The following is a 13,985-nucleotide window of genomic DNA, read 5'->3' as shown; positions in this document are numbered from 1 at the left end:
GTGGATGTAAGATATCCCCCCCCCCCCCCCAGCTGAAAGATGCTGAGTGTAGCGGAGGGGCCAGCACTGCCACCGGCTCTCTCCACGCACCGTCGCCCTTAAAACCCACGCGGTGCGCGCAACACACAGTCGGTTTTGTGCTCATCTTGAGCGTGGTTAACACTGGCTCCCGTTTCTTTTCCCCCGCCTCCCCGGACAGCCAAGAAATTTGCGGAGTTGCAGCCCAAGAAAGAAAAGGCACCCAAGGAGGCCAAAGAGCACAAGTCGCAGGAGAAGAAGGAGAAAAAGGAAGAGAAGAAGCCGGCAGCTCCCGAGGAGGAGATGGACGCGTGCGATGAGGTCCTGTGCTCCGAGCCCAAAGCCAAGGATCCTTTCGCTCACCTACCCAAGAGGTTCGAAGGCAGATGACTTGCATGAATCTCGAGTTAGTCCAGCGCTGTTCAAATGCTTAACCTTTACAAATTATATTTATATAGCGCCTTTAACAATGTCCCAAAGCTGCTTCACAGGAGTGTTGTCAAACAAAATTTAATACCGAGCCACAACAGTTGGTGAGGCCACACCTGGAGTACTGCGCACAGGAGGGATATACCTGCATTGGAGGCAGTTCAGAGAAGGTTCACTCGGTTGATTCCTGAGATGAGGGGGTTGTCCAATGAAGAAAGGTTGTGCCTGTACTCATTTAGAGTTTAGAAGAATGAAAGGTGATCTTATTGAAACGTATATGGTTCTGAGGGGCCTCTATAAGGTAGATGCAGAGAGGATGTTTCCCCTCGTGGGGGAAATCTAGAACTAGGAGGCATAGTTTCAGAAAAAGGGGTCGCCCGTTTAAAATGGAGATGAGGAGGAATTTATTTTCTGAGGGTGGTGAATCTGGAATTCTCTGCCCCAGGCAGCTGTGGAGGCTGGGTCACTGAATATATTTAAGGTGCAGATAAACAGATTATTAATGAATGACAAGGGAGTCAAGGGTTGTGGGGAACGGGCGGGGAAGTGGAGTTGAGGCCAAGATCAGATCAGCCACGATCTTATTGAATGGCGGAGCAGGCTCGAGGGGCTGTATGGAGGAATTACACAGATACTGAGATTATTCTGGGGTCTGGAGGGTCTCACTCATTCTAAAGCTGATGAATCGATAGTGAGATTAACTCTCCATACACCGTGGCAGTCCAAGCTTCAGTCTTCATGGGACAGTATATCCCACGGAGCCTCGAGCGGGGTGTGGTCGCAGATTAATTATCAGTTTGTCTCAGTGCCTCTGTCAGAAGGTTGTGGGTTCAAGCCCCCACTGCACGTCTTGAGCACATAATCGAAGCTAATAGGCCAGTGCAGGATTGAGCGAGATCTCCCAGCGTCCTGACCAACATTCATCCCTCAACCACTGCCACCAAAATAATATTCATCTCATTCGCTGTTTATGGGATCCTGATTGGCTGCTGTGCCTCACGTTACATTAATAACTGCACTTCAAATGTAAATCATCCTTTGAGATGTCCTGAGGGTACAGGGAGTGGGATTAGACGGTGGGATATTAAAGCATGCGGGGAGTGGGATTAGACTGGGTGGGATATTAAAGGGTGCGGGGAGAGTGGGATTAGACTAGGTGGGATATTAAAGGGTACGGGGAGAGTGGGATTAGACTGGGTGGGATATTAAAGGGTGCGGGGAGAGTGGGATTAGACTGGATGGGATATTAAAGGGTGCGGGGAGAGTGGAATTAGACCGGGTGGGATATTAAAGGGTGCGGGGAGAGTGGGATTAGACTGGGTGGGATATTAGTGTCCAACTAATGAAGTTAAATTTCCTTTGAGTGAAGAGCAGCCTGGTGTCAGTGTGACCAATTTAGATGTTGCTGATGTTGTTCCATTCAGTGGCCTGACTGGATGAATTGGATGCTTGCAAGTGATGCCGGCCGGGTGTCAGGGGCTGCCCTTTGGGTGAGCATGGCACTGGCTGAGCCAGGCTGACACAGCTGGTGAGGAAGTGAGCAGAAACTGGTGCTGGGGCAGAGCGCAGGTTATTGGAACTCGCCGTCCCGACTCTCAATGGCGCAGGGCTGCCTGATGTGGGTCTCGCGTCTCTCTGAGATGTCTTACTTCGGTCAGGCTCCCGGCTGCTCCTCGGGTGAGCGGTTGTTAAAGCTTTCGGTGCAGGTCCTGTTCAGTGCTGTATTTTGCTGAGAACCAGCCCTGCCTCGCTCTGTTAAAACGCATCAAGGTGTCTGAACCTTTCTTGTCAAAGTATCTCGGCTCCAGTCCTGAGCGCCTGCTGACATTGTTCGAGGTGGAGAGGCACGCAAACTAGCAGCCTCTCCGTGCCGCATCCCAGTGTCCATTGCCGCAATGCAAGTGTTGTCGGTGGGGGGTGGCTATTCGACTGTGGGGACAATTATAGCTGACCCATACCCGTTTCTCACGTCGTATTGACACGCACGCTCTTTCTAGCAGGAATTAACAGCATCTTCATTTAATGTAGTAAAACGTCCCATGATGCTTCATGGGAGCGTTATCAAACAAAATTTGACACCGAGCCACAGGAGGAGATATTGGGGCAAAAGCTGGGGCAAAGAGGTTGGTTTTAAGGAACGTCTTGGAGGAGAGAGAGAGAGAGAGGGAGAGAGGGAGAGAGGTGTTTAGGGAGGGAATTCCAGAGCTTAGTAGTCAGCAGCCTGGCTGATTTCTCCCCTCCATTAGCTCAGTCCAGTGAATTCTGCACAGATTAGGGGCTGCAACTGGTACTGTAATAAACTGACTAACCGAGCTGCTCACAGCAGAAATTCCAAGCATCGGGGTAGGAGCTGAAACTCTGCGGCTTATAGTACGGGTGTGGCTTTCATTCCCAGTCCAGGAGAGTTCCTGATGTTGGCCGTGCCCCACCCTGTCAATCACCCCCTAGAGAAATCCCTTGTGTTGGGGGAGGGGAGAGGGGGTGGGGAAGAGAAACTGGAGGAGTGGAGGTGATGCTAGGTAGAACCACTTACTGATAAAATGAAATGTTGCCGCCATCGGGCATTTCTGTCCGAGAACAGCCTTCACCTGTTGTGCACCGTTCAACCTCTAGGTGGAGGCATTTCACACCAAACCAGTGCCGGGGTCCAGATACACAACACAGTCCGCGAATGGCTATGTGGCGACTTGGCCACGGATTCTTAGTAAGGACTCTGCAGCCGAGCTGTGCCCTTCTCACCTGCACGCTGACGATTTTTCTAACGCCCTTTGCTGCTACTCCAAAGTCAGCTCTGCAGTTAAACCCACAAATAGTTGGAGCACACAGCACAGTGCTGCTAATGGATTCCAAATTGTTCACACAACCATTTACAGACCTGTGCCCACTAGTACTGTACCCCAGTGTTATACAGTGACAGACCTGTACCCAGTACTGTACCCCAGTGTTATACAGTGACAGACCTGTACCCACCAGTACTGTACCCCAGTGTTATACAGTGACAGACCTGTACCCAGTACTGTACCCCAGTGTTATACAGTGACAGACCTGTACCCCAGTGGTATACAGTGACAGACCTGTACCCAGTACTGTACCCCAGTGGTATACAGTGACAGACCTGTACCCAGTACTGTACCCCAGTGTTATACAGTGACAGACCTGTACCCACCAGTACTGTACCCCAGTGTTATACAGTGACAGACCTGTACCCACCAGTACTGTACCCCAGTGTTATGCAGCGATAGACCTGTACCCACCAGTACTGTACCCCAGTGTTATACAGTGACAGACCTGTACCCACCAGTACTGTACCCCAGTGTTATACAGTGACAGACCTGTACCCACCAGTACTGTACCCCAGTGTTATGCAGCGATAGACCTGTACCCACCAGTACTGTACCCCAGTGTTATACAGTGACAGACCTGTACCCACCAGTACTGTACCCCAGTGTTATACAGTGACAGACCTGTACCCACCAGTACTGTACCCTAGTGTTATACAGTGACAGACCTGTACCCAGTACTGTACCCCAGTGTTATACAGTGACAGACCTGTACCCACCAGTACTGTACCCCAGTGTTATACAGTGACAGACCTGTACCCACCAGTACTGTACCCCAGTGTTATACAGTGACAGACCTGTACCCAGTACTGTACCCCAGTGTTATACAGTGACAGACCTGTACTCACCAGTACTGTACCCCAGTATTATACAGTGACAGACCTGTACCCACCAGTACTGTACCCCAGTGTTATAGTGACAGACCTGTACCCACCACTACTGTACCCCAGTGTTACAGTGACAGACCTGTATCCACCAGTACTGCCCCCCAGTGTTATACAGTGACAGACCTGTACCCACCAGTACTGTACCCCAGTGGTATACAGTGACGGACCTGTACCCACCAGTACTGTACCCCAGTGTTAGTAACAGACCTGTACCCACCAGTACTGTACCCCAGTGTTATACAGTGACAGACCTGTACTCACAGTACTGTACCCCAGTGGTATACAGTGACAGACCTGTACCCAACAGTACTGTCCCCCAGTGTTATACAGTGACGGACTTGTACCCACCAGTACTGTACCCCAGTGTTACAGTGACAGACCTGTACCCACCAGTACTGTACCCCAGTGTTAGTGACAGACCTGTACCCACCAGTACTGTACCCCAGTGTTGTATAGTGACAGACCTATACCCACCAGTACTGTACCCCAGCGTTACACAGTGACAGACCTGTACCCACCAGTACTGTACCCCAGTTATACAGTGACAGATCTGTACCCCAGTGTTATACAATGACAGACCTGTACCCAGCAGTACTGTACCCCAGGGTTATACAGTGACAAACCTGTACCCACCAGTACTGTACCCCAGTGGTATACAGTGACAAACCCGTACCCACCAGTACTGTACACCAGTGGTATACAGTGACAGACCCGTATCCACCAGTACTGTATCCCAGTGTTGTACAGTGACAGACCTGTACCCACCAACATTGTACCCCAGTATTGCACAGCAACAGACCTGTACCACAGTATTACACAGCGACAGTACTGTGCGACAGTACTGTACCCCAGTGTTATGCAGTGACAGACCTGCACCCCAGTGTTATACAGTGACAGACCTGTCCCCACCAGTCCTGTACCCCAGTGTTATACAGCGACAGACCTGTACCCACCAGTACTGTACCCCAGTGTTATACAGTGACAGACCTGTATCCACCAGTAATGTACCCCAATGTTATACAGTGCAGACCTGTACCCCAGTGTCATACAGTGACAGACCTGTATCCACCAGTAATGTACCCCAATGTTATACAGGGCAGACCTGTACCCCAGTGTTATATAGTGACAACCCCGTACCCACTAGTACTGTACCCCAGTTAGTGACAGACCTGTACCCACCAGTACTGTACCCCAGTGTTAGTGACAGACCTGTACCCACCAGTACTGTACCCCAGTGTTATACAGTGACAGACCTGTACCCACCAGCATTGTACCCTAGTGTTATACAGTGACAGTACTGTACCCACCAGTACTGTACCCCAGTGGTATACAGTGACAGACCTGTACCCACCAGTACTGTACCCCAGTTAGTGACAGACCTGTATCCACCAGTACTGTACCCCAGTTAGTGACAACGCCGTACCCACTCGTACTGTACCCCAGTTATACAGTGACAGACCTGTACCCACCAGTACTGTACCCGTGTTATGCAGCGATAGACCTGTACCCACCAGTACTGTACCCCAGTGTTATACAGTGACAGACCTGTACCCACCAGGACTGTACCCCAGTGTTATACAGTGACAGACCTGTACCCACCAGTACTGTACCCCAGTGTTATACAGTGACAGACCTGTACCCACCAGCATTGTACCCCAGTGTTATACAGTGACAGACCTGTACCCACCAGTACTGTACCCCAGTGGTATACAGTGACAGACCTGTACCCACCAGTACTGTACCCCAGTTAGTGACAGACCTGTATCCACCAGTACTGTACCCCAGTTAGTGACAACACCGTACCCACTCGTACTGTACCCCAGTTATACAGTGACAGACCTGTACCCACCAGTAATGTACCCGTGTTATGCAGCGATAGACCTGTACCCACCAGTACTGTACCCCAGTGTTATACAGTGACAGACCTGTACCCACCAGTACTGTACCCCAGTGTTATACAGTGACAGACCTGTACCCACCAGTACTGTACCCCAGTGTTTTACAGTGACAGACCTGTAACCACCAGTACTGTACCCCAGTTATAGTGACAGATCTGTACCCCAGTGTTTACAATGACAGACCTGTACCCCAGTGTTAGTGAGACCTGTACCCACCATTACTGTACCCCAGTGTCAGTGACAGACCTGTACCCACCAGTACTGTACCCCAGTGTTACACAGTGACAGACCTGTACCCACCAGTACTGTACCCCAGTGTTACAGTGACAGACCTGTACCCACCAGTACTGTACCCCAGTGTTACACAGTGACAGACCTGTACCCACCAGTACTGTTCCCCAGTGTTATACAGTGACAGACCTGTACCCACCAGTACTGTACCCCAGTGTTATACAGTGACAGGCCTGTAACCACCAGTACTGTACCCCAGTGTTATACAGTGACAGGCCTGTACCCACCAGCATTGTACCCCAGTGTTATACAGTGACAGGCCTGTACCCACCAGCATTGTACCCCAGTGTTATACAGTGACAGACCCCGTACCCACTAGTACTGTACCCCAGTTATAGTGACAGATCTGTACCCCAGTGCTTACAATGACAGACCTGTACCCACCAGTACTGTACCCCAGTGTTAGTGAGACCTGTACCCACCATTACTGTACCCCAGTGTTAGTGACAGACCTGTACCCACCAGTACTGTACCCCAGTGTAATTCAGTGACAGACCTGTACCCACCAGTACTGTACTCCAGTGTTACACAGTGACAGACCTGTACCCACCAGTACTGTACCCCAGTGTTAGTGACAGACCTGTACCCACCAGTACTGTTCCCCAGTGTTATACAGTGACAGACCTGTACCCACCAGTACTGTATCCCAGTGGTATACAGTGACAGACCTGTACCCACCAGTACTGTACCCCAGTGGTATACAGTGACAGACCTGTACCCACCAGTACTGTACCCCAATGTTATAGTGACAGACCTGTACCCACCACTACTATACCCCAGTGTTCGTGACAGACCTGTACCCACCAGTACCGTCCCCCAGTGTTAGTGACAGGCCTGTACCCACCAGTACTGTATCCCAGTGGTATACAGTGACAGACCTGTACCCACCAGTACTGTACCCCAGTTATACAGTGATAGATCTGTACCCCAGCGTTATACAGTGACAGACCTGTACCCACCAGTACTGTACCCCAGTGTTAGTGACAGACCTGTACCCCAGTGTTATACAGTGACAGACCTGTACCCACCAGTACTGTACCCCAGTTATACAGTGACAGATCTGTACCCCAGTGTTATACAGTGACAGACCTGTATCCACCAGTACTGTACCTCAGTGTTATACAGTGACAGACCTGTACCCACCATTACTGTACCCCAGTGTTACAGTGACAGATCTGTACCCACCAGTACTGTCCCCCAGTGTTATACAGTGACAGACCTGTACCCACCAGTACTGTACCCCAGTGTTGTACAGTGACAACCCCGTACCCACTAGTTCTGTACCCCAGTATTACACAGCAACAGACCTGTACCACAGTATTACACAGCGACAGACCTGTACCCACGAGTACCGTACCATAGTGTTATGCAGTGACAGACCTGCACCCCAGTGTTATACAGTGACAGACCTGTCCCCACCAGTCCTGTACACCTGTGTTGTGCAGCGACAGACCTGTACCCACCAGTACTGTACCCCAGTGTTATGCAGTGACAGACCTGTCCCCACCAGTAATGTACCCCAGTGTTATACAGTGACAGACCTGTACCCCAGTGTTATACAGTGACAGACCTGTACCCCAGTGTTATACAGTGACAGACCTGTACCCCAGTGTTATACAGTGACAACCCCGTACCCACTAGTACTGTACCCCAGTTAGTGACAGACCTGTATCCACCAGTACTGTACCCCGGTGGTATACAGTGACAGACCTGTACCCACCGGTACTGTACCCCAGCGTTATACAGTGACACACCTGTACCCACCAGTACTGTACCCCAGTGTTGTACAGTGACAGATCTGTACCCCAGTGTTATACAATGACAGACCTGTACCCACTAGTACTGTACCCCAGTTATACAGTGACAGACCTGTACCCACCAGTACTGTCCCCCAGTGTTATACAGTGACAGACCTGTACCCACCAGTACTGTACCCCAGTGTTGTACAGTGACAGACCTGTACCCACCAGTACTGTACCCCAGTGGTATACAGTGACACACCCGTACCCACCAGTACTGTACACCAGTGGTATACAGTGACAGACCCGTATCCACCAGTACTGTATCCCAGTGTTGTACAGTGACAGACCTGTACCCACCAGCATTGTACCCCAGTATTACTCAGCAACAGACCTGTACCACAGTATTACACAGCGACAGACCTGTACCCCAGTGTTATGCAGTGACAGACCTGTACCCCAGTGTTATGCAGTGACAGACCTGCACCCCAGTGTTATACAGTGACAGACCTGTCCCCACCAGTCCTGTACCCCAGTGTTGTGCAGCGACAGACCTGTACCCACCAGTACTGTACCCCAGTGTTTTGCAGAGACAGACCTGTACCCCAGTGTTATACAGTGACAGACCTGTACACACCAGTACTGTACCTCAGTGGTATACAGTGACAGACCTGTACCCACCAATACTGTACCCCAGTGTTATACAGTGACAGACCTGTACCCACCAGTACTGTACCCCAGATTTAGTGACAGACCTGTACCCACCAGTACTGTACCCCAGTGTTATACAGTGACAGACCTGTACCCACCAGTACTGTACCCCAGTGTTATACAGTGACAGACCTGTACCCACCAGCATTGTACCTCAGTGTTATACAGTGACAGACCTGTACCCACCAGTACTGTACCCCAGTGGTATACAGTGACAGACCTGTACCCCAGTGTTATGCAGTGACACACCTGCACCCCAGTGTTATACAGTGACAGACCTGTCCCCACCAGTACTGTATCTCAGTGGTATACAGTGACAGACCTGTACCCACCAATACTGTACCCCAGTGTTATACAGTGACAGACCTGTACCCACCAGTACTGTACCCCAGTGTTATACAGTGACCGACCTGTACCCACCAGTACTGTACCCCAGATTTAGTGACAGACCTGTACCCACTCGTACTGTACCCCAGTTATACAGTGACAGACCTGTACCCACCAGTAATGTACCCGTGTTATGCAGCGATAGACCTGTACCCACCAGTACTGTACCCCAGTGTTATACAGTGACAGACCTGTACCCACCAGTACTGTACCCAGTGTTATACAGTGACAGACCTGTACCCACTAGTACTGTACCCCAGCTATACAGTGACAGACCTGTACCCACCAGTACTCTATCCCAGTGTTAGTGTGACAGACCTGTACCCACCAGTACTATACCCCAGTGTTAGTGACAGACCTGTACCCACCAGTACTGTACCCCAGTGTTATACAGTGACAGACCCCGTACCCACTAGTACTGTACCCCAGTTATAGTGACAGATCTGTACCCCAGTGTTTACAATGACAGACCTGTACCCAGCAGTACTGTACCCCAGTGTTATACAGTGACAGACCTGTACCCACCAGTACTGTACCCCAGTGTTGGTGAGACCTGTACCCACCATTACTGTACCCCAGTGTTACAGTGACAGACCTGTACCCACCAGTACTGTACCCCAGTGTAATTCAGTGACAGACCTGTACCCACCAGTACTGTACCCCAGTGTTACACAGTGACAGACCTGTACCCACCAGTACTGTACCCCAGTGTTACACAGTGACAGACCTGTACCCCCCAGTGTTACACAGTGACAGACCTGTACCCACCATTACTGTACCCCAGTGTTACACAGTGACAGACCTGTACCCACCAGTACTGTTCCCCAGTGTTAGTGACAGACCTGTACCCACCAGTACTGTACCCCAATGTTATACAATGACAGACCTGTACCCACCAGTACTGTACCCCAGTGTTATGCAGTGACGGACCTGTACCCACCAGTACTGTACCTGTGTTATACAGTGACGGACCTGTACCCCAGTGTTAGTGACAGACCTGTACCCACCAGTACTGTACCCCAATGTTATACAATGACAGACCCGTACCCACCAGTACTGTACCCCAGTGTTACAGTGACAGACCTGTACCCACCAGTACTGTACTCCAATGTTATACAATGACAGACCTGTACCCACCAGTACTGTCCCCCAGTGTTGTACAGTGACAGACCTGTACCCCAGTGTTATACAGTGACAGACTTGGGGTTAGTGTCACTCGCCCACAGTTACTGACAGTGAAGCTGTCTGGGTGTGAAGGGCCCAGCCTGTCAGTGTTGGAATGTGTTGGCTGGTGCGAAGAAGCAGAGGAAAGAGCCTCTGCCTGCTCGTGCATGGAATCTGTCACATCCCCCGTCTGCTCGGGCCTTGCCCGAGGCTGCACGGAGGGCGTGTTGAAGTCGGGGGAAGGGTAGCAGCAATTGCCCAGGCTGGCTCTTTACGGTGTCGCCGTGAAGTGCAGCACTCGCCGATCGCTCCAGTTTTGAGCGAGTGGGACGGGGTAATCGTGCCTGATCCTCTTGATCCCTTTGCAGTGTGGCTGTGGAACGAAGCCTGGATGAAACTTAGTATTCATTGTTTCACGTCGCCGCCCCGAGTGGAATAGCCTGCCAGCTCTCCCTGTATTCACTCCCTCCCAGCAACACTGAGCCCTCCCCCCAACAGGTCTCTGCACGTTCAGACGCTGAGTGATCGAATCGTCCTGTGTGGTTTAACCATCCCTCCAGTCAAAAACCCAACACTGCCTACAACAGTCAGCACCTCAGTGCAGAAGGAGGCCATTCGGCCCATCATGCCTTTGGCATTGCTATCTGGTTAATCCCACTCTCCCTGCTCTTTCCCCACAGCTCTCCTTCAAACCTTGCCGCTTTCCTTTCATCGCACCTAATTTATACAGTGTGGGGGGCAGTGGGATAGTACCCCATTAGGCCGGGCACTCCTTGCTGTCACAAAACTGCTGCACTTGCACCATTGGTAGGTGACCGTACGTAGGGGGGAGGGCTGCCCATGTATGCAGCACATGTTTAAGCGGGGTTCTTGCAGGAAGAGTCTGCATTTATACAACGCCTTTGGACATCCCCAAGCTCTTTACAGCCAATGAAGTACTTTTGGAGTGTAGTCACTGTTGTAATGTGGGCAACACGGCAGCCAATTTGAGCACAGCAAGCTCCCACACACAGCAATGAAAGTTAAATGACCAGATCATCTGTTTGTGATGTTGGTTCAGGGATAAATATTGGCCCTGAGCTCCCCTGAATAATGGCCGTGGGATCTTTTACATCCACCTGAGAGCACCTCAGTTTAACGTCTCATCCGAAAGATGACACTTCCGACAGTGCGGCGCCCCCTCAGTACTGCCCCTCCGACAGTGCGGCGCCCCCTCAGTACTGCCCCTCCGACAGTGCGGCGCTCCCTCAGTACTGCCCCTCCGACAGTGCGGCGCTCCCTCAATACTGCCCCTCCCTGCTGCCCCGAGAGTGTCAGCCTAGATTTTTGTGCTCAAATCCCACAACCTTGAAAGGGAGAGAGTGCTAGTCACTGAGCCACGGCTGGTGTTTTGCTCTGTGTTTGCCCGCACTTGTATGAAACAGCGTCATTAAGAGGAAATCAACCTGAAGTATTTTAATCACTTATTCCCTGCACGGTACCGTGGAATACTAAGATGCGTGATGTGTGTGATGCTGTGATTGCTCTCTCTCTCGAGGTGTTGGTGAGCATAGCAGTGACTGGGGAGGACATTGTGAGCCTCTGACAGTGTGAGCATCAGCACGGAGGCCTGAGCGGCCAACCGGAGGGGAAATGACGTGATTACACAAGAACATACGAAATAGGAGCAGGAGCCGGCCATTCGGCCCCTCGAGCCTGCTCCGCCATTCAATAAGATCGTGGCTGATCTGATCTTGGCCTCAACTCCACTTCCCTGGTCGCTCTCCATAACTCTTCATTCCTTTATCGCTCAAGAATCTCTCTGTCTCCACTTTAAATATATTCAATGACCCAGCCTCCACAGCTCTCTGGGGCAGCAAATTCCACAGATTTACGACCCTCTGAGAAGAAGTTTCTCCTCGTCTCAGTTCTAAATGGGCGGCCCCTTATTCTGAAACTATGCCCCCCTAGTTTTAGATTCCCCCGCGAGGGGAAACATCCTCTCTGCATCTACCCTGTCCAGGCCCCTCAGAATCTTACACGTTTCGATAAGATCACACCTCATTCTTCAAAACTCCAATGAGTACAGGCCCAACCTGCTCCACATTTCTTCATAAGACAGCCCCTTCATCTCGGGAATCGAGTGAACCTTCTCTGAACTGCCTCCAATGCAAGTTGTGATCGTGTCCGTTTGGCTCTGTCGCTCCTGCAGGACTCAGCAGGCTACAGCCCCACTCCAAGACTTGAATGCATAAGGTTGTCTAAGACCTCCTTGCAGTACCGAGGGAGTGCTGCATTGTCGGAGGTCTTTGGACTGAGACCTTGTTAATGTTGAAGGTGCCTATTTGAAGAACGATGTGTTCTGCCGGTGCGCTTCCCTCAATCAACACTGCCAGTGGGAGGAGTCTGTCTGGGTGGATGGGCTGTGTAATTGTCTTGCGGGCCCCTCTGTTCGGGAGGCTGTGGCACTGGAGGAGTTACTTGCTGGTCGTTCCAGCCTGCTTTTGTTCTGACTGTGAGAAAACAGACTTGGCAACGCAGCTCAATCTCCTCACAAAGGAGCCTGATCTGACATTCACACCCTGGCTGAGGAACTTCGATTGTTTCGGGGACATTATCACACAGTTCGTTGAGGGGGGGGGGAGGTGGTTCTTATTTGTTTTTGCTTTTGGCCTTGCACACCCTTAACCCATTCGCCACCACCAGATGCATCTGCCTTCTGCTGTGAGGGCGCCCAGGGCCCTTGGCCTAACTGCACAAGCCCAGAGGCAGTTCAGTGGTGTTAGTAAAGTTCCCCTGCAGAAGGTGAGAATCCACCTGCTCAGCAGCACTGCTGTGGCAAGTCTGTAGCCACGGTTACACCGCGAGGAGAGAGCATTTAAAGTGTCACAGCACAAAGAGTAGATGTTTTCTGCCTCAGGGCAGTTGCTTATTTCATTTGGTACGAATTTATAATGCTCAGTACGGTGGGGGGGGGGAGGTAAAAGAAAGACTTGCATTTATATAGCGCCTTTCACGACCACCGGACGTCACAAAGCGCTTTACAGCCCATGAAGTACTTTCAAAGTATAATTGCTGTTGTGTGGGAAAGGTGGCAGCCAATTTGCGCACAAGCTCCCACAATCAGCTATGTGATGATAACCAGATTATCTGTGTTTGTTCTGATTGAGGGATAAATATCGGCCTGGACACCGGGGAGAACTCCCCCGCTCTTTGAAATAGTGCCATGGGATCTTTAACGTCCACCTCAGTGTGACGTCGTCTCCTCAGCCCTTGCTTAGCCAAGTCATTCTTCATGCACAAGTTAAACATGCTATTTGACTAGGCTAGAAGAATGAGCGGTGATCTAATTGAAAAGTATAAACTTCTTAAGGTGCTTGATAGCGCAGATACAGGGAGGGTGTTTCCCCCCGGGGCTGGGGAGTCTAGAACCAGGGGGGGTCACAGTCTCAGGATAAGGGGTCGGCCATTGAGGACTGAGATGAGCAGGAATTTCTTCACTCAGAGGGTGGTGAATCTTTGGGATTTTCTACCCCAGAGGGCTGTGGAGGCTCAGTCGTTGAGTATATTCAAGACTGGGATCGATAGATTCTTGGGAATTGAGGGATATGGGGATCAGGCGGGGAGTTGAGGTCGAAGATC

The 13,985-nt window shown here is 51.0% G+C and overlaps 1 protein-coding gene across 1 annotated transcript in view; it reads left to right on the top strand.

Moving 5' to 3' along the window:
- The window catches only part of eef1g (eukaryotic translation elongation factor 1 gamma), a 37,311-nt gene that overhangs the window by 14,486 nt on the left and 8,840 nt on the right, over window positions 1–13,985 (top strand). Inside the window, exon 7 of the mRNA XM_070868235.1 lies at window positions 200–392. Coding sequence (XP_070724336.1) covers window positions 200–392 — 193 coding nt within the window. The remainder of the gene's footprint in view (window positions 1–199; window positions 393–13,985) is intronic.

The sequence above is a fragment of the Pristiophorus japonicus genome, chromosome 27 (assembly GCF_044704955.1).
Source record: "Pristiophorus japonicus isolate sPriJap1 chromosome 27, sPriJap1.hap1, whole genome shotgun sequence".
NCBI classification, from domain to species: Eukaryota; Metazoa; Chordata; class Chondrichthyes; family Pristiophoridae; genus Pristiophorus; species Pristiophorus japonicus.
Note: the sequence above shows the minus strand (reverse complement) of the source record. Positions and strands in the feature narration are given on the sequence as shown.